Source organism: Carassius auratus, chromosome 17 (genome assembly GCF_003368295.1).
Source record: "Carassius auratus strain Wakin chromosome 17, ASM336829v1, whole genome shotgun sequence".
Lineage (NCBI taxonomy): Eukaryota > Metazoa > Chordata > Actinopteri > Cypriniformes > Cyprinidae > Carassius > Carassius auratus.
Window position 1 is genome coordinate 2864328 of NC_039259.1, and position 23472 is coordinate 2887799.

Below are 23472 nucleotides of genomic sequence, written 5' to 3' on the forward strand. Positions count from 1 at the left end.
AAGTACCGATTCTCAAAAAAAAAATATATATAGATATATTCTAAGGTTTGTTTTATATACCAGTAATTTTGTTTATTTAACAAAATATAATGAATACAGTATACATTGAAATTTACGAATGTTTTGCTCATCTGATCACACGAGAACGCTACAAGACAAAATCAATCAATCACAGAGAGCGTTCACTACATCTATTTTAAAATCTGTAATCTGAGGGAGCAAACAAATCTAAATATTGAAAAAATAACCTTTAAAGTTCTGCAATTTAAGTCCTTTGCGATCCATATTACTAATCAAAAGTTAAGTTTTTATATATTTTCAGTACAACATTTTCTAAATATCTTCATGGAACATGGTATTTGCTTAATTTCTGAATGATTTTGGGCATAAAAGGAAAAATCAACAATTCTGACCATAAAATGTACATTTGGCTAGTGCTGTGCAATAACATACATGTAAATTGAATGTTTATATTGATCATGTTGTCTTCTGAATGGACCTAAGCAGAATTTTATTTTGGGGCCCTTGGTGCCTCCAATACGACTGATTATTATTGTCAATGTTTGATACCCATTATCAGTTTTATTAGTTCTAGCTCTGTTGCTTACATCATACCAATGCCTGCCTGGTCTGTTGTAACCGTATCAAACCCATGAGTGTGGTCAGGTGTTTATTTGCACTTTAATATACAAACTCTTACAGTAATGGGTGGCCTGTGTACTGTAGTGTACTGAAATGTAGCTAAATAAACCAGCGGGTGCACGTTATTATAATAACATAAATTATTAAACACAGCAGCAAGTTATCTGTAGGCCTACATCAAAAGCAACTCTTAATCTATAACTACATCATTGTAAAAGTGAATTTTGCATTCAATGTGCCCTTTAAAATCGGCTTCTTTCCTCAGTAGGAAAATGAGGTCCAAAGATAACACAGTGGACAGTATGGTTAATGAAGTTCTGGTTGTCACGCAAACTTCACATGATACCAAAGAAGAAGAGGAGGGGAAAATGCTGGAGACAGAAAAGACTATCAAGGTTAAACACGAGGATGATGAAGAGAAGACCGGGCCTAATGAGGAAGATAAGTCAGCACAGAAGGATGACCAAATGTTTGGGTTTGGAGATCTGTCCAAAGACAACCTACTGAAACTGCTTGGGATCATGGAAGGAGAGATCCAGGTAATCTATTTATTCATGAATTATCATCTGTCATCACAACCTGTCTTTGTTCATCTCTGCAACCTGTCTTTGGTCCTTACAGACTGAGGTACAATGATTTTTACTTGTCACCCAGGCACGAGAAGATGTGATCCATCTACTGAGGTCTGCGCTGCTGAGTCGACCAGAGGAGCTGGAGTCCCGTTATGGCTTATCGGGGCCGCCCCGAGCCCTGCAGGCCCTGCAGAGAGACGGGACGCTCAGCAACAACCATGCACAACACGAAAATGTGTATGATAAGCCAATGGCAGAGGTACACGCACAGAGAAACGATTATCAGTGACTAGTTCACCCAATAAAGAAAATTCTGTCATGGTTTGGAACAAGGGTGAGTATAGCTTAAAGGATGACAGAATATTCATTTTTTGGATGAACTATTTCTTTAAATTAGTCTTAAAAAATGCAAGCATTCCCTCTGTTAGTTAGTTTTATAATTGTATGTTTTACTGTCTGTATGTCTCAGCTGGACAGATTGCGGGATAAACACAAGGACTCATACCGGCGTATGCTGGAACAGCTCTTACTGGCTGAGAAAAGCCATCGGCGCACTGTCTATGAGCTGGAGACTGAGAAACGCAAACACGTGGATTATATGAACAAGAGCGATGACTTCACCAACCTCCTGGAGCAGGAACGAGAGAGGTGAGAGAGGAGAGAAATGGTACATTTCACGAGTTTGCCTGCCCATTCAGTCAATGGCAAACAAACGTGGCTTGCTGTCAACGAAAGGAGGAATGACTTATGTTAGGAACTTAATTTATTACATTTCCTTTATTTATTTATTTTTGTGATCAACTTTTCGATTTATTTCAAATTTAAACAAAATAACATCATTTCAAAAAATGGTAAAGGAAGAAGGAATAACAGACATATTGCCAATAATTTGACAGTCAAGACAAGAAAGAGAGAAAATAAACAAATAAATACAAGGGTTACATTATATAATTGTTTCTTTATATAAATCATTAAAGTGCACGAAAAATGTTGCCAGGTATCAGTGGTCCCAGGTTTGGCCTTATTAATTCATGCTGTTGTAATTCTGAATTTTATATTAAAATTCAACATTGTTAAACATTAAATTTTTAAGTTATATGATTATGTGTAAATACGGAGCCTGCACATAGCATGCAGGGAGAAATTAGTACGCTGAATTGTGCGAACAACTTACTATTTCTTTACCTCGATTTGCTAAGTTATAAATATATATAAATCAAGTAAATCAATAAATATTTATACATTTATAGATAATAAATCTATAAATCGAGAGAACAAATTAGTAAACTGTGCGCACGATTTAGCAAATCGAGCGAAATAATTAGTAATCATGTGCACGTTTTAGTACATTGAAGGGACGAATGAGTAAATTGTGGACAAAATTTATTTATTTTTTCTTGCATGTCATGTGCGGGGCTCCGTATGTATCAATGAAAGATCAATTTAATTATTTTGACTATTAATAATTTTATTTTGTAATTACTTGTTTAATTATTTCTTATTGATAAGCATAAGATAAGCACAACTAAGTCAATACATTAAGTCAGTTATACTTACTTATTTTCCAGTTATACTTATTTATTTTCCACTAGGTTAAAGCGGTTGCTGAAACAAGAAAAAGCATACCAAATAAGGAAGGAAAAAGAATTTTCTAAGCGTATGCAGAGAACATCTGGAGAGCTGGTTAAGCTGAAGTCATTTGCACTCATGATGGTGGATGAGCGAGAACTTCATTTGGAGAAAATCGACAAACAGAGCCACAAAATACAAGATCTTCTTCAAAAACTTGAGGAAAAGGAGAAGAAACTACATGAGGCAGAGAGAAAATCAAAGGAAGACAATCAGAAAATCCTTGATCTTGAGGTTGAGCTGGAGCTAAGAACGTCTAAGTTTGCAAAAGAGCAAGAGGAGATGTCTGCAAAACTGTCCAGCCAAGAATCTCAACATCAGCAGCTTTCCCAGAAACAGATTGAATTGTTGTTACACAAAATCAAGGAGCTTGAAGAAACCAACGAAGCTCTTCAGAAATCAGCAGAGGAGCTCCAGGCTTTAAAAGACAAGATCCGAAAGGGCGAATGTGGCAACTCAAATTTGATGGCAGAACTTGAGACTTTGCGCACTAGAATTCTGGAAATGGAGGGTAAAGATGAAGAGATCACCAAAACTGAGAACAAATGCAGTGAGTTGAAGAAGATGCTTCTTGTTGAAGAGACTCGCAATAAAGACCTGAGGCTAGAGGTGGAAAAACTGCAACAGAGAATGACACTGTTAGAGACACTAGAGATGACCTTCAACATGGGCAGGACAGAATGTGCCCAGTTGAACGCAGCTTTGGAAAAGGAGAAAAGCTTGACTAAAGACCTAACAGACAAACTTGTGAGCGTTAAAATCCGTATGAAGGAGCTTGAATCATCCGAGCTGAAACTGGAAAAGGATGAATTAGATTTAAAAGAGGATCTTTTAAAACTCAAATCAGTTACTGTAATAATGGTTAATGAGCACAAGAACATGGTAGACAGGATTAGGTCTGAGGAAAAGAAGAGAGATGAACTGAATCAACTCTATAAGGCAGAGCAGGAGAAAGTCATGGAGGTTACTGAGAGGTTAATAGAGGAGAGCAAGAAGCGTCTGAAACTAAAGTCAGAGATGGAGTTGACAGTAGCTGCTCATGTAAAAGAGAGAGATGAAATAAAGCGAAAGCTTACTAAAGCAGAAGAACAATGCAAAGATCTGAACTCCAAGAATGGCATAATGATGCAAAGTACCATGAACGAAGAGGAAAGGGAGTCTTTTCAAAAGGTGATGGACCTGCAGAGTGTCTCAAATGCACATGGAAAAGATGAGAATAAAGTTAATGAGCTGACTTTGGAGACTGAAAGACTTAGGAACCGTCTTCAACAGCTGGAAGCCATTGAGCGAGAACTGATCGAACCAGAGTATGATTTGTTAGGAACTGAGAAAGAAAAGGCACGTTGTCTCTCACAGCATGTGCAAGAAATAAGTCAAACTGAGTCAGTTGAGGTAATAGAGCAGGGTGAGCTGGCCTGTCAAGAGGCTGAACTGAGATATCGGTTTATGATGGAGGAGGCCAAAACCAGAGACCTTCAAGCAGATGTGCAAGCCCTGAAGGAGAAGATTCACGAGCTCATGAACAAAGAAGACGAGCTATCCCAGCTACAGGTGGATTATTCAGTTCTGCACCAGAGGTTTCTAGAGGAAGAAGACAAGAAAAAGAGCATAAGCACTGAAGTTCTAAACCTTACCAAAGAACTTGAGGTCACCAAGCGCTACAGCCGCACTTTACGGCCCAGCGCCAAAGGAAGCCGGATGATGGATGTCCCAGTGACGTCAACCGGAGTACAAACCGATTCAGTTGAAAATAGGACAACTGACAGTGACACACCTGCCGCATTTATCAAGAAGTCCGTCCAAGAGGAGAACCGGATCATGAGTAGCCTGCAACAGAGGAGCTTAAAGAAGCCAGCGCAGAGACTAACAGTCCGTGAACTTTACCCTCCAACAGTCGGTGACTATACAACGAAGAAGTCCTGGATTCCTTGGATGAGGAAGAAAGACAGCAGCGCTTCTGAAGTATCTTTGGATACCAGTGGGGAGGTCAGCATGTCCCAAAAGTATGACCATTCATTGAACGCTCAGGTGATCCCAGATATTCAGAACAACGAGGCAACCTTACAGAATTGCATTGGCCTTTCTGAGGACTCGACCAAACAAGCTTCTGCCAAACTCTCACAAGAAACTCAGAGCTCCCGGACGACTATCCTTCCTACAAATGAAGGAACTAAAGAGCCAAAAAATCCAGAAAGAGTTAGATTACCAATGACCTTTGCCTCAGTCTCGAGAGTAAAGAGTGCAGAGATCACAGGGTCTCCCTCTATGGACAAATCGTTATCTCCTGTATCCACTGCATCCATCAGCAGCTCCCAAGAGTCTGTGGACATGATAACAGGTAGAGCTGTATTTAAGGATACTCCTGAAAAGCGAATGGTCCCCACACCTATCAAGAAGTTTACCACAGAAGACAGTAAAATTCACATTCACTTAGGATCGCAGTTCAAGAAGACCACTGATCATGGCTCAGTCGTCCTGGCCAAATCTATTCCCCTATCATCTGAGTGTAATGATGTTTCTACTGGAACTGTGCTACGCTCACCACACAGTGTGACTGCCAGCAAATCAACACCTAGCAAAGCGATGAGCAGCATCACACAGGTCACTAAAGCACCAGCCAGACCTACTCTCTCAGTGGTAAGTGTCTCATTTAATCCATGCATGCAGGAATATGATTAATCTATACCATTGGTCTCAAACTCAATTCTTGCAGGGCTGCAGCTTTGCACAGTTTAGCTCCAACCCTAATCAAACACACCGGAATCCAGATAATCAACGTCTTCAGGATTACTAGAAACTTCCAAGCAGGTGTGATTTTGAGCTGGTTGGAGCTAAACTCTGCAGAGCTGTGTCCCTCCAAGAATTGAGTTTGAGACTACTGATCAATACATTAGGAAAGACCACTATTTACATCCATGCTCTGTTACTCAACAGCAGCCCATCACTGATGTCCCATCAGCACGATCAGGGTTCAGTCGTATTCCAATGTCTCGGGGGATGAAAACCGGAAAAGCCGTGCTTGGAGCTTTGGGAATCACCACAGGAGTTAAAATGGAAACAAATCCAGAGAACCAAGCCATGCACATTGACCTGAAAAAACCCAGCTGTCATTAATGGAGCCCTACCGGGTGGAGGGAAGGGCTGAGGGCACTGAACAAATAATATACAAGCCTACATTTACGATGTCTTGTGTAAATGATTGACACTTTCTGCAGTTGTGTTGAAGAGATGCAAGGGAAAACAGATTTTTCTTGGGAAAGAACTAGGGAACGAGAGTTGGGATTTGGCAACATTGCTTTTACGGTAGCAAAAATGCTACAGTAAAAATGAATTTTTAGGATACCCCGAAAGTTAGCATCACTCTGATTTAACTTCCAACAACTCTTTTAAAAAACTTTTTCCCCCTGAAAGTTTGAGGTAGAATAGTTTGCAAAAGCACAAATATAAACACAATGAGTATATGAAGGCGACTAGTGAGTAGATTATAGAGGTGTGGGGATGTTTAATATCTGATGCCCCAATAACCCACCTAAGTCAAATTTAGACACTTGTTAGCAACTGTCTTTTTCAAGACATGTAAAAGCTTGAGGTAAAAATGTGACAATATGTTAAATTAACCCCAGAACTAAAACACAGTCTGCCATTCAGTGTTCAAAACTGAGTACCCACCAGATGAGTACCCATTTCTTCAGGGTTTATAGACTTATTTGGTTACAAGAACAAGAATAAATTATGAATTTTAATAGTGTTGTTCATGATGTTTAATGGTGTAAAATTTAAGCATTTTCTGGAATGTACATATCAGACCAAGCCTCTTCTGTGTGTAACTTTTGACCGTTGTTGTGAACTGAAATGCATTGATAAGAGTCCCACCAATGAGTATGATCTGTAATGGATTTTTATTACCTGTTTGTAACTAAAAATGTTTTACTTTCAGATGGGTCAACATGTCTTTCTTTTCACTGTCACCATCATTCCCTTAAGCCTTATCATGCCTAAGGCTACAAAAGTGTATGACTTATCTTATGTATGACTTTAAAGAAATTCCCATTTACGAAAATATATTACGTAGCAGCACACAAGCAAGCAGAGGCTCCATTTAAAGTACTACAATAGTAAAATGGTATGGTATCAGATGGTAATGGTACTGAATTACACACAATATTTGTGTGGATATTTCTTGATATAATATTACCATAAAAATTAGATCCCAGCCTTCCAAAGACATCATAATAAAAGATGCAACATTGAGAAAACTCTTAAAACTTAAATGATTTGTGTAAATCCAGTAGTCAAATGCTGCGTGCTCTCTCATTTTTTTTTGGCAGAAATCTATTTTAGAATTTAGGCTATTCAGAAGAATTTAAAAGATGAAAAAAACAAACAAGTAAACGAAACCCTTAGGGAGAATCAATAAATTATGCATGATTTTTTTGCAACTGTGTGAATAAATATGTAATCATGTAATTTAAAAAAAAGTCACTGTAGTCGGATTATGACTAGGCTACTGTAAAATATAATATAATAGATTCACAAGCAGCTAAACTATTTCTTACATTTTGGATGTAGGCTAATCAAGATAACACATAAACATTTAATACCCAGCACTATTAATGCTGATTTAAAACGTTGTATCTGGACAAGACATTTTACTGTCTATGAGGCTAACGTTATTAGGTTTCTGCATTTCCGTAATGAGTACGTTTTTTTTTACGTTGCAGAAACGTCACGTCGGGGGAGGGGTGTGATTGCTGACGTCACGACGTCGCCTCCAGTCGACTGGCTGCTGTACTTCCTTGTTTACCGTCTTGTCCAACGCCAACAGATCTACGGAAATAATCCTTCTGCTGTTAATGGCGCTTTCGTGTCGCGATAAGCACAAGCGATAGCATCTACATAACACAACACTGTCGATACCTGAAGCTGTCGTGAAGTGCTCGCTGTCCGCGCGGCTCGATGATGGCGTCCAGCTATAACGCGAAGGATGAGGACGGTCATCACCCGGGATCGGTGAGCTCCGGGGGCCCCGGCGCCGTTAAGAGCAAGAAGCCCGACAACACGGCCTTTAAACAGCAGCGTCTGCCCGCCTGGCAACCCATCCTGACCGCGGGCACCGTCCTGCCCGCCTTCTTCATGATCGGGCTCATCTTCATCCCCATCGGCATCGGACTCCTCGTCACCTCCAACAACATCAAAGAGTTCGAGGTGCGCACCGTCGCCATAGCAACGTCTCGTTACGTTATTAAGGTCATCAGTGTTGGGGAGCAACTAGTTACATTTAACACAATGACACAAGTTAATTACAAAATGAATGTAATTATAATCAGTTACAGTTGCCGACAAAAAATATGTACGGTAACTAAATTACAGTTACTTATAAATGTTAACGATTACAAAGAGGGTTGAGTCCGATTTGTTTCTTCTTTCACGCATAGACTGAATTCATTGATTTATTTCATAAATTGAAGTGATTGCCATCAAATATGAGACATCAATGTTTCAGGACACAGAATAGGACACATGCTGATTTGATAACTGTTTTATTTCCTATTTGTGATAACGCATATGCTTTATTTTTTAAGATTAACTGTTTTTTCCCCATTGCATTATTCGATTCCAGTGTTCCCTGTCATATCTATGTAAAGATTTGATTTCAAAAACACTATCATAGCTATTAAACCATTTCATGTTATGATTTTAAACCTGTATTTAACCTCAGAACGATCCCAAATGAAGTTTTGATTTTGTGTAGTGGCTGTGTTTTGAAATTAAATGATTATAATCTTGATTGAGGTGAGGAAGGATGAAGTGTTGAGTGTTACTGTAAAGTAAACCCGCCTGCTTTACATGTTTGAAAATGATTAATAGTGGAAAGCATTCGAAATATAGAGGAGTTATCAAAAAGCAATCAGCTGTAATCAGTTAACATTACCTTATTGAAGTAATTGAAATTGTTACACTACTTGTTAAATTTTAATTAGGGTAACCTGTAACCTATTAGACTTCCAAAGTAACCTTCGCATCACTGGTGTCACGCATGGCTGATGTGGTGATGTTTTAGTAGCGTAACTGGTGTCGTGTCTGTTGTAGGTGGACTACACTGGTGTGGACATGTCCAGTCCGTGTTTCAACTGTGCGCAGAACTACAGCTGGAACAGCACGAGTGGGTGCACCTGCTCTGTGCCCTTCACACTCGACCAGCCTTTCGAGGTACACCACCCTCCTCCTCATGTACAGCCATCCACACACTAGAAAACCTCAGAGGGATAGTTCAGCTAATAATGAAAGTTCTGTCAGGAATTACTCACCCTCATGTCGTTCCAAACCTGTAAGACCTTTGTTCATCTTCAGATGCGAATTAAGATATCTTTGATGAAACAGCAATGCAACTGAAATGTTCCCAGACCCAGAAACAACAGTTCATGTCACATCAGTAGCTTAACTTCAATTTTACAAAGCTACGGAAATACTTTTTGTGTGCATAGGAAACAAGAATAACACTTTCATTCATTCAGCACCTCTGCACGTAAACAACGCATGCATCGAGGTAGTTTCTGTAAAGTAGGAGGAATGCTTGATTTGGAGGAGAAGAATTGTTGAATGAAGTTGTTATTCTTGTTTTCTTATTCTCGTAGCGTCGTATAATTGCGGTTGAACTCCTGATGTCACATGGACTGTTTTACTGATGTCCTTGCTGTGTTTACAGACCTGGGAACATTTCAGTTGTGTTGATGTCTATTGGAGGGTCAGGAAGCTCTCGAAATGCATCAGAAACATCTTAATTTGTGTTCTGAAGGTGAACAAAGGTCTTATGTGTTTGGAATGAAATTAGGGTGAGTATTTACTGACGTTTTCCATTTTTGGGTGAACTATCCCTTTAAACACTTATCTCTGCATTCACCTGGTTACTTGAAGCTCAGATCACAGAGCTAAGAACACAATTAGACGAGTAACTATAAGATCAAGAGTGAGTTTTCTAATTGTTTATGTTGTAAGTGATGGCAGGCCATCCTGTTTCAAGAATACCAAAGCAGCTTCAAACCGTTACACTTCCTCCACTGGACTCTACAGTTCAGATCAGGTTCCTGTTTTATATGCATTGGTTTTGGTCACTATTCAGTTAAACTTCCCTTTATGTTCAAGTTCAGAGGTGGTAAGTTTTTGTTTGTTTTGGACAGTCCCTTATACTCACCAAGCATGCATTTATTTGATCAAAAATTATAAATGTCTTTACTATCACTTTTGATCAATTAAGTGCATCTCTGCTGAATACAAGGATTGATTTCTTTAAAAAAAAGTCATACTAAGCTCAAATGCTGTGTGCATTGGATTGTACTGTTACTTGCTCTGGTATTGATTGATCAGCCATAATAACATTAAAAATGCATCTTTCCAAAAAAATTCCAGCTCATGGCAGGCTGTTGACGGATCTATAGTAGTAACTTCTGAATATGAATGGACAAAAATCAGACTTGATTGAGGGCCATTAAACAAAAGTAAATGTAGCATTATACCCAAACATTTAATAGTAAAATATATTAAATTAAAAAAGAAATAATTAATTAAAATATTAATTTTAGATTTTATATTGCTTATTTTATTGTTATTTTTTTATTCAAATTTATATTTAAATGCATATATTTCTTTTTTTTACTGTAAATTAATATGTGCTTCAGTGTTATGTTTAATTCCTATCTTTCCTCTTTTCTCTTGTGATATGGCCGGAGGTAATCAATCACCTTGGACGCTTTTCTTGTCTACACTGTTGAAACATTGGCGGCTCTTTATAGCTGGATATATTTATCTGCAGGTCCATTAGGACTGTTTATCGGTCAGATATATCGTCTAAAGTTGCATTAGCTCTCATCTCGTGCATTATGCATTAGCATTTTAGAGGAGATTTTATTGATTATGCTTTGAACAGGTTTAAATAGAAGTGTTTCCCGCTCATAGAGGATTCAGATTAATTATAAATAAACTGCCTGTGAATGTGCATCTATACAGAAAATAACAGAAATAGCCCCACGACAAAAGATTTTGTGCCTTGTCACCTGATGATATATATTTTTTTATGAGTGTACATCTTTTTTTATTTTGTAGAGTAATGTTTTTATGTACTATGGACTCTCCAACTTCTATCAAAACCACAGACGTTACGTCAAATCAAGAGATGACAGTCAGCTGAATGGAGATAAGAGCTCTTTACTGGTGAGTGCTTTGAGGATCTTTAATTAAAAAAAAAACATGAGTACAATTTCCTGGCATTTTGTTGCGTATAAATATCTGGTTTTACTGAACTTTATACATTTCCAGTGTCCAATGTTTTTATGTACTGTTTAGTTTTCATTGAAAAGGCATTTTTCAGCCATGACGAGCGTATAGCTAATAATTTGTGAGAAATTCTGTCATGATGGAATGAAAGCTCAGAAAGTCATATCGTTTTCAAGTGTTCAAGTCTTTGTTGTGCAGAACCCGAGTAAAGAGTGTGAACCCTATCGAACGAGTGATAAGAAGCCCATCGCTCCCTGCGGGGCCATTGCTAACAGTCTCTTCAATGGTAAGACAAACACTTTCACAGTGTCCCGAATCATGCATTATACACTCCAGTCATCTAGGGTGGAAATATCTTCACTTCTGAAATCTGTTTCATGTTTGTAGATACTTTGGAGCTGTTTTATAACCATCCAAACGGAAGCAGAATAGCTATTAATCTGGTGAAGACGGGCATTGCTTGGTGGACTGACAAGCATGTGAAGTTCAGAAACCCAGGAGGAATCAACAACAACCTCTCCGTTGTGTTCCAAGGTGCATGAAGCTTATTGAGATCATTTTATCTACTAAGTATCTGCTGTACTTTATAAAGAGCTCATTGATTTACATTACAAGCATCAGAATTACATCTTACTGATTGGTCATTGCATGTTTGGAGTACTCTGAGTAAAAGTGAGGTGTTAATTCCTACTGTATCATATTGTATTGTGAGCCATTAAAGCCTGGTGTGTCAAATATGATGCTCCTCCACGACTCTAACCAGCGTTATTGGTCATCACAGATACAAGTAAACCTGTAAACTGGCACAAAGCGGTTTACGAGCTGGACCCGTCTGATCCTGACAACAACGGTTTCATCAATGAGGATTTCATCGTGTGGATGAGGACCGCTGCCCTCCCCACCTTCAGGAAACTCTACCGCATCATCCAGAAGAAGAAGGACAACATGACCCCCACATTACCGCCCGGAAACTACAGCCTGGACGTGACCTACAGTATCCTTCACAACCAGACAGAGTAATGAGTAAGAGTCAGATGGATGCACTCTTTAAAACGTGTTTTTCTGTCAAATTATGAAATCATCAGGTGAGTGTGCTGTACACACACACACACACACAAAAACAACTATTTGAGTTTTTCAACTTATAAAAAAAGTCACGTTTAATTAAAAGTGTTGCTTGCAGTTTCTTTAAATTATTGTGAAATTTACTAAAAAACCTGTTTCAAAGTTAAGCCTACATTAATCTTTATTTCAGTGTAGCAGGTGAAAACAAGATCTAGCATATAGGATATCTAGCAAAATTAGCACATGCATTTCATTTTTTATTTTCATGCACTGGAATTTTGGCTTTCCATAATGTCTTCTTTCAGACTAGTTAAAAAAAAACATCCAAAATACACATTTTATTGCACATTATCTAACTGTGTCTGTAGGTTACAACACATATAAAGACAGCACTAAAATCATTACACCAAACTTATTGTTAAGAGTTTTACAGAGGGCTTGTTCATATATCACTCACCTGATTTCATACAGCATCTCAGCCCTTTTATTAGCGGTTGATTGTAATTTCGATTTATAGACTGATACAAAGAGAAATCCAAAATCCCTTCTTTAAACCCCTGGCTTTGTAGAAATGTGTGCAAATAAGTGAATATTTCATTGGATAATATTTAAACAACTTCAGAATTTGAAACTCTTAATATAAACAATTAACTGGAGTGGTATGTATGAATATATATATATATATATATATATATATATATATATATATATATATATATATATATATATATATATATATATATGTCTTATCTTAAAGGGACAGTTCACCCCTAAATCAAAATGTTGTCATCATTTCCTGAAGCTACAAGATGTTGAACACCGTTCTGAGCTTCTTTCTTCTGTTTAACACAGAAGAAGCTATTTTGAAGAATGTGGTTCACCAAACAGTTGCCGGCCCCCATTTACTTCAACAGTATGGTAAATTTGTGTTTGACAGAGGAAAGAAACTCATGCCGGTTTAGAACAACATGATGACAGAGTTTTCATTCTGGGCTGAGCTGTCCCTTTAAGTGTAACCCACCGTCGAAGTGTGTTTGAGGTCAAATGCATGTTGATTCTTTAATGCTGTGAACCCAGATTACCCCGTGCGCAGCTTTGACGGCCGCAAGCGCATGATCCTCAGCACGATCTCCTGGATGGGAGGGAAGAACCCTTTCCTGGGCATCGCCTACATCACCGTGGGCTCCGTCTGTTTCTTCCTGGGGGTGGTGCTTCTGATCATCCACCATAAATACGGCAACCGCAACAACAACGCTGACATCCCTAACTAACTAGCGGCAGACTGCGGTGTGTACAGTGACGTGAGAGTCCAGTCGTCTTGTCTCACGCTGCTGTACACACACAGCTGCTCAGAGGAAACCTATTGTGTGTGCACTGGCAGTGTTTTAAGCTTTTACTTCATCCACACCAAAGCTTTATATTTTATGGTCTTTCTACATGAAGTGTTTTAGAGGATCTGGGTGATGTGTAGTCATACAGACTGTATTTAAATGCTTCCCACTACAAAGACGTGTCTAGATCATATTTAATAATAATACAGGCTATGAAGCACTTTGTATTGACGTTAAATATACACATTGTGCAAAATAGAAATTCTCGTTTGATTTTGAGGTGTTTTGGACAGGCTTGGTGAAATTCATCCGTGTTGCTAATGGTATGGTACATGTAATAAGAATGCAATATTTCTGATATTTTGACGGATTATGTTACTTTATTTAAAATGCTGAGCTGTGAGTGTCTAGATATGCTTAAGGCAAGTGTGTTTTTAGTTTCTTCTTATAAAAGCTTGCTCTGTGCAGTGTATTTAAAAAGGTATATGTGTGTGTTTTGCAACAGCTAAGGATCGTTTATCATCTCGTGTCTGTGGTTGAGCCCGAAGTCGTTTCATTTGCTCATGAGTTGTGTGATAATAAACATCAAATGCATGAGTGCTGAGTTGTGCTGTGGTGCTTTATTTCTCCACTTAAATATATTTTAAACATCTGTAACTACTACTGTTGTTGATTTTTAGAGCATCTATCTGCTCCTAATGTGCCTCCCAGTGACTGTGGGAAGAATGACAGGCAAAGGTTGAGTGTTGGAAATTAATTTGATATATATTTTTTAAAGATTTCAGTTAGTGTTAGTTTTTTTTTCTCCCCCAAGAGCCTAGTAATGTATCCGTTTCTTATGAATTTTGCATAGTGCCTTTTTGTTTTTTGTTTAGATTTTGTTGCACACAAGGTGTTAGTAAATTTAAGAAAGAAGTTTGGTTTTATGTGTAAAGTTCTTTAACATTTCTCTTATGAGTAGTAAAATAAAAACTGCTTAATTTATCAATAATAACATTGAACGAAACACCTTGTGTATCGGTTTTAAAAAATGACACGTAGGTCCTATTTCAGTGACATTGATATTTTATTAACAACATCACTCCTGAATGATCATAACTACCAAAAATAATATTTCAGTATAAAACCCTTTTTACATAATGTAACTATTATTCTAGGCCTACCTAGTATAAAAACAGTTTTATGAAAGGAAATTAGGTTAAAATGTTTACATTTTGACTAAATGTATGCTACTTGCATTAACACCAACACACAAACAAAGAATTAAAAAGCAGAAATGTGTCTAAAGACGCACGAAGCTTAAACCGGGAAAGGACGACTACGTGACTTGTCCGAACGAACCGATTCTCTGAAGCACCGGATCTTCCGAACGGCTCTGTCCGGTAGGGGGCAGTAATGCGCCTCTCGCTGCTGATCGTGCGCCAGTCTCGTCTAAAGAAGAAGGAAGTGACATTTTCAACTGTCCTTGTGCTGAAGCGGCTCCCTGAAGGAGAAGTTATCACAATGTTTAGGCACTTAAGGGTGAGATTTAAGATCTTAATGCGTGTCCTCATTCCACTCACGTACAGAAAGCGATGGATAGTCTTTTCTTTTACAGAGCTTGCTTGTATTTGAGCAGAATCAGAAACGCGTTAGCCTAGCAGGAGCATCGCTCGTGACCTCCTGCTCGTTACAGAGCAACACCGGTGCTTTTCTGTGTAAATCTGAGCTCCGTAAGAAATATAAAAACTCTCTATTAGTACACTGATATGCTAATTAATCCATCTGGTTAGGTTGAGCAGTACCTCTCAAGGTCGATGAACTGGAGCTTCGTGGAAAGCTTTACAATGTGTTGTGGTTTATTATTGTTATTCTCAGTCTAATTGTTATGTGTTTGTGTTAGTAGAGCCTGCAGCAGGTCTCCAGACGGACTCTGTCCAGCTCTGCTCGCAGACCGCTGGAGAACAAGGTCCCTCACAAGCAGAAGCTGTTTCAGGTCAGTCCTCCACTTCGGATCCAAATCACACCTTTAGACACTCATTCAGTTTTATTGACCTTTCTTTGACCTTTGGACCTGGCTAATGGTGCTGTTAAAGTCAAGACTGCTCAATGTGTTCCCAGGTTCTGGACTGATGGTCCAGTGTGGATGAACAGATAAGTACGAGATGACTCGCTCGTAGGGTTCACTTCTGTAGTAGGCTGTGTTTACTAATCATTGCATGTGTTGTAATGCTGAGAGAGTACAAAGTGAAAGTAAAGGAGCAGTGTAAAGCTTCTATAAATGCGACAGCACTGGCTTTGACGCTGACACACTGATCGAGGGTTGGCTGTGACGTGTGCTCTCTGTCTGACTCTGATCCGTTTAAGATCGTAGAGAAGTGGATCGAAACAAGACGTTTTCTTAAAACACAGACATAAAGCTATAGCTGGTGCATTAATATTACTTTCAAATTGAGAATTTGGCTTTTCTAATTCAGTCTGTTTCTATGCTTTATGCCTGTGGCCCCCAAAAGTGCGTGCTCCTGCATCAGATGCTGAAGTGTGGCTTGTTTCTTTCAGGAAGACAATGGCATGCCGGTTCATCTGAAGGGAGGCTCGACAGATGCTCTCTTGTACAGAGCAACCATGGCTCTTACTGTCTTTGGTAAGCTGTAGATATGTGGCTGGCCAGGATATTATTCATGCTTAATCTGCTTTTCATTTTATTTATCTGCTATCCCATTTAAATGAGATTGAAATCAGTGTGTTGGTATATAATAGAGTAATGATGAATAACTTCAGCAAATTAATTTTACATTAATAGGGGCCAATGAAATAAAATGCATGTTTTCCCCTAAATTCTGTGTTTTTATTTTCCTTTTTTATTTTCCGATTTAATGGTTTCGTTAAATGTAATAATCAAAAAGCATGCCAAATCAACTGAATTTATTATTACTATTATTTATTTATTTTGTAAAGAAAATCTACTGCTTAAAATTATTATCAAAACTGTGGTAATCAAATGAAGGCATCAAATATTAAAAATGTATTTAATCTTTTATTTTATAATAATAATAATAATAATAAAAAAAAACTTTTATTTTTGGCAAAGTGCTACTCTTAAAATTAAAACATGTAAGTAAAATTAATATTCCTTAAAGTTACTATTATAATTGTATTATTGTTATAGTTATTATTATTGAATAATGTTTTTGTGGGTTCTGCTATACAACAGAAAGTAGTTCACGTATGTTTGTGTGCTAGCGAATATATATATATTTAATTTAAATAACCTTTTATTTTTGGCAAAGTGCTACTGTTTTAAGTTAAAACATGGATGTAAAATGAATATATTAAAATGAAAATACTTTGTTACTATTATAATTTTATTATTGTTATAGCTGTAATTATTGAAAAATGTTTTTGTGGGTTCTGCTATACAACAAAAAAGAAATGAATAATGAATTATGGAGGAAAGCACAACATTTTTGAAAAATATGTATTTTTTTTATTTTTATTATTGATTCCTGTATTCCACTGTTCTGTTAATTCATATAGTTTGCAACTGTATCAAACTATGTAATTATTTCTATTAACAGCATTACAGTTAGTTCTAGTTACTCATATCAGGGAAGTTTGGATCCCAGTCATTTTAATTCAAGTTAAAAGTCTTTAAGGCTGTTCAAAGGCACTGTCATATTGCTTAGTTTCTTGGTATCCTCTATGTGTGAATATGCAGTTCTTTGTCTGTGTGAACAGCACTCGTCTCGTCTCTTCTCTCCTCAGGGTCTGGTTATGTGCTGTATACACTGATCGATGCAGCGCTGCCCAAGAAGAAGAACTGAACGTGCTTCTCTGTTCATGTGTCTGAGCTGTAAAGATCTCTAAAGATCTCTGTGTGTCCTGTCACTTATTTTCATTACATTGGATTAATATTTATTGATTGTACTGTAAAGAGCAATCATTATGTAATAAAACCTTCCACTGGCCGTCTGTGTTTGAAGATTTCCTCTCAACCGTATTTTCACAATATTTCATTAGATTTAAAGTTATGATGCACCAGAAGTAGTTACAGATCTGGTCTTCCATCCTGTGATGGGCGGGGCTTTGGTTCTGTGCGCTGGTTCTTGATTGGATGTTGATGTGTGGGCGTGGCTCTTAAAAAGGCAGGGGCGGGGCTTATGCATCACCAAAACATGTCTGTTGTTTTAATCTCTGGTCCAGTTATGACACTGATATAAGTGCAATAAATAAATACAAATGTTAAACATGTTCATGAATGAATCAATCAAAATAAGGTCCATTACTGCATTTAGAAAATGAATACATATAGATACATATTAACTAAGTATGGTGGATAATTGTTCAGCTATGCTTTATAGTGTATGATAATTATGTTAAAAATATGCTAGTATTATGTTTTTTTTTTTTAAGAAATCTCTGCTTTTTATGCTGAATTATGAATAGGCTAAATCTTGCTTAGTAGTGTTATAATAAACGTGTTAAAAAAAAAAGTAATGACTTTTAGCTCTAGGTAATCATGAGGAAAAACTGTTCTGTGCTGAAAAAAGGTTGGTGTTTTCATTCAGGCATTGTTAGTAAATTTCACGAACAATTACAAATAAATGGCAAATAACGCAACGAAGACGTGACGTTTTAAAGTAGAAAACGCACTCCATTATTTTCCTTCTTTTTTTTTCTGTTTTGAATCTATCTCTGTCGACTGCTGAGGAAACACACCCGGGCAGTGAAGTATGTGCTTCAGTATGATTATAATATTAACACGACTGTGTGTGAGATCACGCTAACGTTCAATCATATATTCCCAATTTCGCATCAGTGCTTCGTTTGAAGTGTAGTCTGTTTCATTTTTAACAACGCGGTCATGTGCTTGTGTAGACACCCCTGCCATAAAACTATATCGACTTTTTCCCACTTCAAGAGGGCTAAAGTAAGTCTAAACACGAGGATTTAATTAGCCCACAATACAGTTTTGGTTTCTGTGAGGTAGCTGAACGATTAAATCGTTCTGTACGTAAAAAGTAGCCTACATTTCACCAATACGTATATTTCATTAATTCTAATAATTTTTCGAGTTAGTGACCTCACCCATCTTTTCCAAGCACAGCCTGTCCATTTCTCTTATTAAAGTTGAATAGCTCAGCACATCTGCATTCCACAGAAGCGGATTCTTCTACAGTAGTCTAGTCCCATATCTCGGATGTGAAAGAGGGGGCTCCATTCTTGAGGAGTTTCGTAAGGGAGTAAAGTTGGGAACAACCCCCTATTTAGAGTCAGGTTGAGCTCGGATTCCTCCCATTCTCTCAGAGGTTTCCCTCAGAGCTGGAGGAGCGAGAGAGAGAGAGAGGAGGCTCTCACACTTTCACTCGGGAGACTGACGGACGGTTACAGGTCTGAATACCATTTCTACACTTCATACACACATCTCAAAGGAGTTTTTAGATTTGTAACGATGTATTTATTTTTCTTAAAGAACGTGTTCAAGGAATTAAATTAACATTTAATCTTAGGCTATTTGGGAAGTTTTAATGTCTGGAATTTCGTAGTGATTTATGAGACATTTAGAGGATTTTATCACAATTTTGTAATTCATTAATGCATGTTTTTCATTGATTTTTTTTTATTTATTAAACCTCTGCCACGTCTTTTTTTTTTTGAAAATATTTACATTTTGGTAAAACGAGAGTTTTTTTTATGTTTAGCAAATAAATAATTCTGCTATATAGGGTAGTTGTTGATTTGGTCTTTGGTCTATAAATCAGATGAATGGTGGTTATGCATATTCATTGCACTTGTGTCAAGCTCCACGTGGAGGCGCTCACGAGCCGTGTCTCAATGAGAAGTAACTACACACATTACTTCTGAGAGAGAGAGAGAGATTCTGTCATTTAATTTCCATTTACATGTTTAGGTGTTAAAATGATTCACACTTATTTAGTACAAAATAAAACTAAACATACATTGAATGCATTATTTAATGTAAAGCACTGTGCAATGACTGTAGAAATAACGATGAGTATAATTCTTTTTCTCTCTTTGTAGATTAATTAATGAGCAGCTGACTGTGTGTGTAAACATGAAGATCAGGCTGTCTTTGGCTGCCGCTGCACTCTTTGCTATATTACTGAATTCAGTAGAGGCTGAAGGTATAGTCCATGCCACCCGTCTCTCTTCTCTTTTAATACATTTACAGTGAAATATGTTTTTATTCATTCATTGGATGCCAAGCGTACATTGCTTGTTGAATATCTTATATTAAACTGTATTACTGCTTCTTATAAATCAACTTTGGCCAACACGATGCATTTCTATATTATAATTTATAGCCTTATAGTTTATACATTTCTAGAAATATAGTTCTAATGATCTATTTAATGAAAATGACGTGCTCTATTTGTTTTAAAGAAGTGTTTTTCCAGCAATGTTGTCTGTGATTCCAGTCTACATAGAGGAGTGTGCTTCAACACACACAGAGAATTACAAAAGATCGATCTTTCTATGCTTAATATGTTTAGTATGAAAAATCTTTAGCCACATTCTGCCATTTGTTGCGAGGCCTGCCTCAGCTCTCAGTTCTGCAGAAACAGTGCAGTCTGGGACGGTCATTACCTCCTCTGTGAGTCAGTTAGTGCCCAATGATTCACCATTAGTGCTGGGTAATTACAGGAGCCCAGATGAGAACGTTGTTACAAAAGCATCATTATTACATTTCGGAAAAAAGGTTAAAATTCAGATTTTTACAGTAAGATCTTGCAGAGACATAATTATCTTAAGTCAAACTCAAATGTACATTTATCAAAAGTCAAAACACATTGTTAGTTTTAAGATTTTACTGCACTGTGTGTAGCTGGATCAGGGTTGCCAGATCCTAGAAATAGTTTCAGCTCAAAACCCACCCAGAGGGAATTAAATCGATCCTATTTTCCCCCCGCATCCAATCACAGTTGGATTCACTGCTCGATTCCCATAAAAAGGCTTAAAATAAACTTGATTTTATTTATTCTTTATTTTTGACCGGTTTCTATGTATATGCATATTTAAATATTTAATTAGTATTTTATGCCTCTTAGGTTACTGAACCTGAATAGGTGCTTTGAGTTTAAAAAAATATTTTTTGTTCTAATGACAAATAGTTTAAAATGTGCGATATAAATATGTCTAACACTGTGAAAACATGTAATACACTGACATAACTATCCATATATAAACTTTTTTTTTTTTGCTATAAAACGTGCATTATCCTTAATTCTTTCACACAGTTTTTCATGCATTAAAATAAATCTGATATTTTCTGATCTCAGTCAAGATCAATAATCAAAACAACCTTGGCAGGCAACACTGAGCTGGATACACACATAAAATGAATTTTTGAAAATATAAAAACACATGTACTTTATGCTTAACTAAATGGGTTCCAGAAGTAAAATGGACAAATGTTTTCCACCGCATGATTTGAAGTTGTCTTAGTTTAAGACGGATCTGTAATTAAAGTGACCACACAGCATCAGTTTAGCCAGTCTCGAGCGAAAGTGATGCGAGAATGTGAAGTTTGATTCAACTGGGGAACCAAATGGAAACATTCTCTTTTTTTTCTGCGCGTGTTGTAACAGAATGGAAAGATGTAACACGAGAGGGCTGAATTAGTCCTCAGACAGCACAAAGACAAAGAGCCTTTTTAGGTATCACGAAAACGCTGAGTTGCAATCCATACGGAAAGTTCATCTGCAGTAATGTTTAATGTCAGCACATGTTGTGGAATTACTTTGGCATCTGCTCGGCTTCTCCGGGAGACTCCAACCTCTTTTCCCAACTGCCTGGCAACGGCGCTAGCCAGAACGAATGCCTGACTGGCTGGAGGTTATGGACACGGGGCAGACTTCTCTCCGGGGGATGAGAGAAGTGCTCTCCTGATGGGCCTCCTCATCCTGAAGTTTCCAGAATCTCAACACGAGCCGACGTTTGTGTCAACAGAGTCAACAAAGCTGTCATGTTCCATTATTAAAACAGTTGCGCAGCTCATATTAAAGCTCAGTGGTAGGTAGCGTTTCACACATGGTTTGCGTGCGCTGGGGCCGTGACACAAGATGAAGACTCATGGGTCAGGCCTGTTCGGACACATGAAGGGAATCGGCTCAGACCGCTTGAGTTTGACGCGTCAGGTTGGTGAGCATTCTTTCTCCAGCAGGTCGTGTTGTGTGTCGTCTTCCTGGTGTGCTTCCTCCACCGTTTATTTTAAAATGATATTCTGCTGCTCTGGACGCTTCTTCCTTCCTTCTTCTTCCTCCCGTCCTCATTATTCAGCTGGCCGTCAAGAACAATTAAGAACAGTAGTGCATGGTAAAGTCTCTAGAGCGAAGATCTGCTCTTATAGATGATCATAGATCTATAGCAGACACTGTGGATCTTCATCGCCTCGTCGATGAAGACTAGTAATAAATGTACTAGTTTACAGAACTCTACAACGCATTCTTAAAAATAAAGGTTCCAGATAGAATCAAATCATGTTCTACTGCTTAAAATGGTAAAATACTGAGCTGAAGAACCTATAATGTACTGGAACATCAATATCTTTTTTTTTAAATCTCCAAAGTGCATCTAAAGTTTTAAGTGTTCTAAAAAATAAAGGTTCTTTATTGGCATTGAAGATTCCACAAAGAATCTTGAACATCCATTGAACCTTTCTATTGCACAGAAGGTTCTTTTGAGAACTGTTCACTGAGAGGTTCTTTGGGGAACTAAAATATTGTTAGGAGCCCTTATATTTAAGAATGTGATATTGCAAGCTGCACTCTAAATATACTAAATCATTTCTGTAATATTCAGCATGTTTAATATCACCTGTTGTTTGCATTTCGGATGACATCGCCTGTTTTTCCAATGCATTCTTTGCATTCAAGACATTATTCTGACAGCAGAGATTTACATCAGTCATCAGCATTCATGCATGCAGATGTAACATGGATGCTGAGTACGTTAGTGGACATCTTATCATCTTAGATCCCTCCTGCTGAGATGTGATCCACGACGGTTCGATGTAGATTGCGTGTCAGGAATGTCTATGACAGAATATCATTTAGAAATACATTTGTTGTGTTGTCCTTTGTGTTGTACATGGGAACAGTGTAAGAAGTTGTTCACCCATGTACATGTGCATGACACTTTGACAACCAGACGAATGCGGATCGACTGTTGTCTTGTCAAGCGCATCTTCTGTGTGAAAAGGAACTACACAAAAGTCTGTCACGACAAGTTGTGTATTCTTTTTTTGAGATTTGCAATGGATACGTGCCTTCAGTAAAACTTGTCAGTACTCAAGCCCTTGTGGAATATATGCATATATACAAAGCGTATATATAACATATATGTATTTTTCTCTACTCCGGACAGAGCCATCTGGACATCTCTGACACCTCGAAAACTTGATTCCATTGTATAATCAATATTTTGGGAATGGAAACATTGTCTTGATATGATTTATTTTTATCACCAGACTTCCAGTGACCGGGCATGCCTTGTATTGAACGCATTCAGCATGTATTGGATGGTCTGTCGACGACATTTTGTTTGTGATAGGAATGTGTTTAGCTCTTCTCTGCTTGAGCTGCAGACCGTGAGATTCCAGGTTTTGCAACTCAAGAAAGGGCCATTTGAACCGAAATGGCTTCCGTCACTCTCTTACGTCGTGTTTTGTCACCTTTACTGTTGGATCTGTTTGTCTCGCCCAACAATAAACAACTAAACTTCAGTCCTGAAGTGTTTGTCGTTGGGGTTGTTGAAAATCATCTAAAGTTTCTTTGCTAAATTTATTATTAATTCAAATATTGCCATTTCTGGTGATCGTGACTCTATTAACCCTTTGTTTGCAGTGGAGCCTCCTTCAGACTTGAAATTTAAAATCCTGAATGAAAACACAGTGCATATGTCATGGAGGAGGCCTTCGTCTCAGATACAGGGCTACAGAATACAAGTCATATCAGACACAG

At 37.7% G+C, this 23472-nt stretch overlaps 4 protein-coding genes across 9 annotated transcripts in view; all 4 read left to right on the forward strand.

Annotated features, from left to right (window-relative positions):
• filip1a (filamin A interacting protein 1a) overlaps positions 1–6779 on the forward strand; it is a 28445-nt gene extending 21666 nt beyond the window's left edge. Inside the window, exons 2-6 of one of the 2 annotated variants that reach the window (XM_026285302.1) lie at positions 911–1181; positions 1297–1473; positions 1684–1862; positions 2807–5480; positions 5778–6779. In XM_026285302.1, coding sequence (XP_026141087.1) covers positions 915–1181; positions 1297–1473; positions 1684–1862; positions 2807–5480; positions 5778–5957 — 3477 coding nt within the window. In that variant the 5' untranslated portion in view covers positions 911–914 and the 3' untranslated portion in view covers positions 5958–6779. Of the gene's footprint in view, positions 1–907; positions 1182–1296; positions 1474–1683; positions 1863–2806; positions 5481–5777 lie in introns of both variants that reach the window. The other variant, XM_026285301.1, reaches the window with a different exon arrangement.
• A 793-nt stretch (positions 6780–7572) lies between these two features.
• On the forward strand, positions 7573–14110 carry tmem30aa (transmembrane protein 30Aa). Its single transcript, XM_026285306.1, has 7 exons — positions 7573–8048; positions 8934–9053; positions 10944–11051; positions 11313–11400; positions 11502–11648; positions 11896–12108; positions 13257–14110. Exons 1-7 carry the CDS (start codon positions 7800–7802, stop codon positions 13448–13450), a joined length of 1119 nt encoding a protein of 372 aa, XP_026141091.1. The 5' UTR covers positions 7573–7799; the 3' UTR covers positions 13451–14110.
• A 777-nt stretch (positions 14111–14887) lies between these two features.
• On the forward strand, positions 14888–17457 carry LOC113116981 (cytochrome c oxidase subunit 7A2, mitochondrial). Its single transcript, XM_026285307.1, has 4 exons — positions 14888–15031; positions 15396–15485; positions 16049–16133; positions 17255–17457. Exons 1-4 carry the CDS (start codon positions 14906–14908, stop codon positions 17311–17313), a joined length of 360 nt encoding a protein of 119 aa, XP_026141092.1. The 5' UTR covers positions 14888–14905; the 3' UTR covers positions 17314–17457.
• A 1279-nt stretch (positions 17458–18736) lies between these two features.
• Positions 18737–23472, forward strand: part of col12a1a (collagen, type XII, alpha 1a) — a 73906-nt gene continuing 69170 nt past the window's right edge. For 3 of the 5 annotated variants that reach the window (XM_026285310.1, XM_026285308.1, XM_026285311.1), the window contains exons 1-3: positions 18737–18880; positions 19532–19635; positions 23356–23472. In XM_026285310.1, coding sequence (XP_026141095.1) covers positions 19566–19635; positions 23356–23472 — 187 coding nt within the window. In that variant the 5' untranslated portion in view covers positions 18737–18880; positions 19532–19565. Of the gene's footprint in view, positions 18881–19531; positions 19636–23355 lie in introns of those variants that run through there. The other 2 variants (XM_026285312.1, XM_026285309.1) reach the window with 2 other exon arrangements.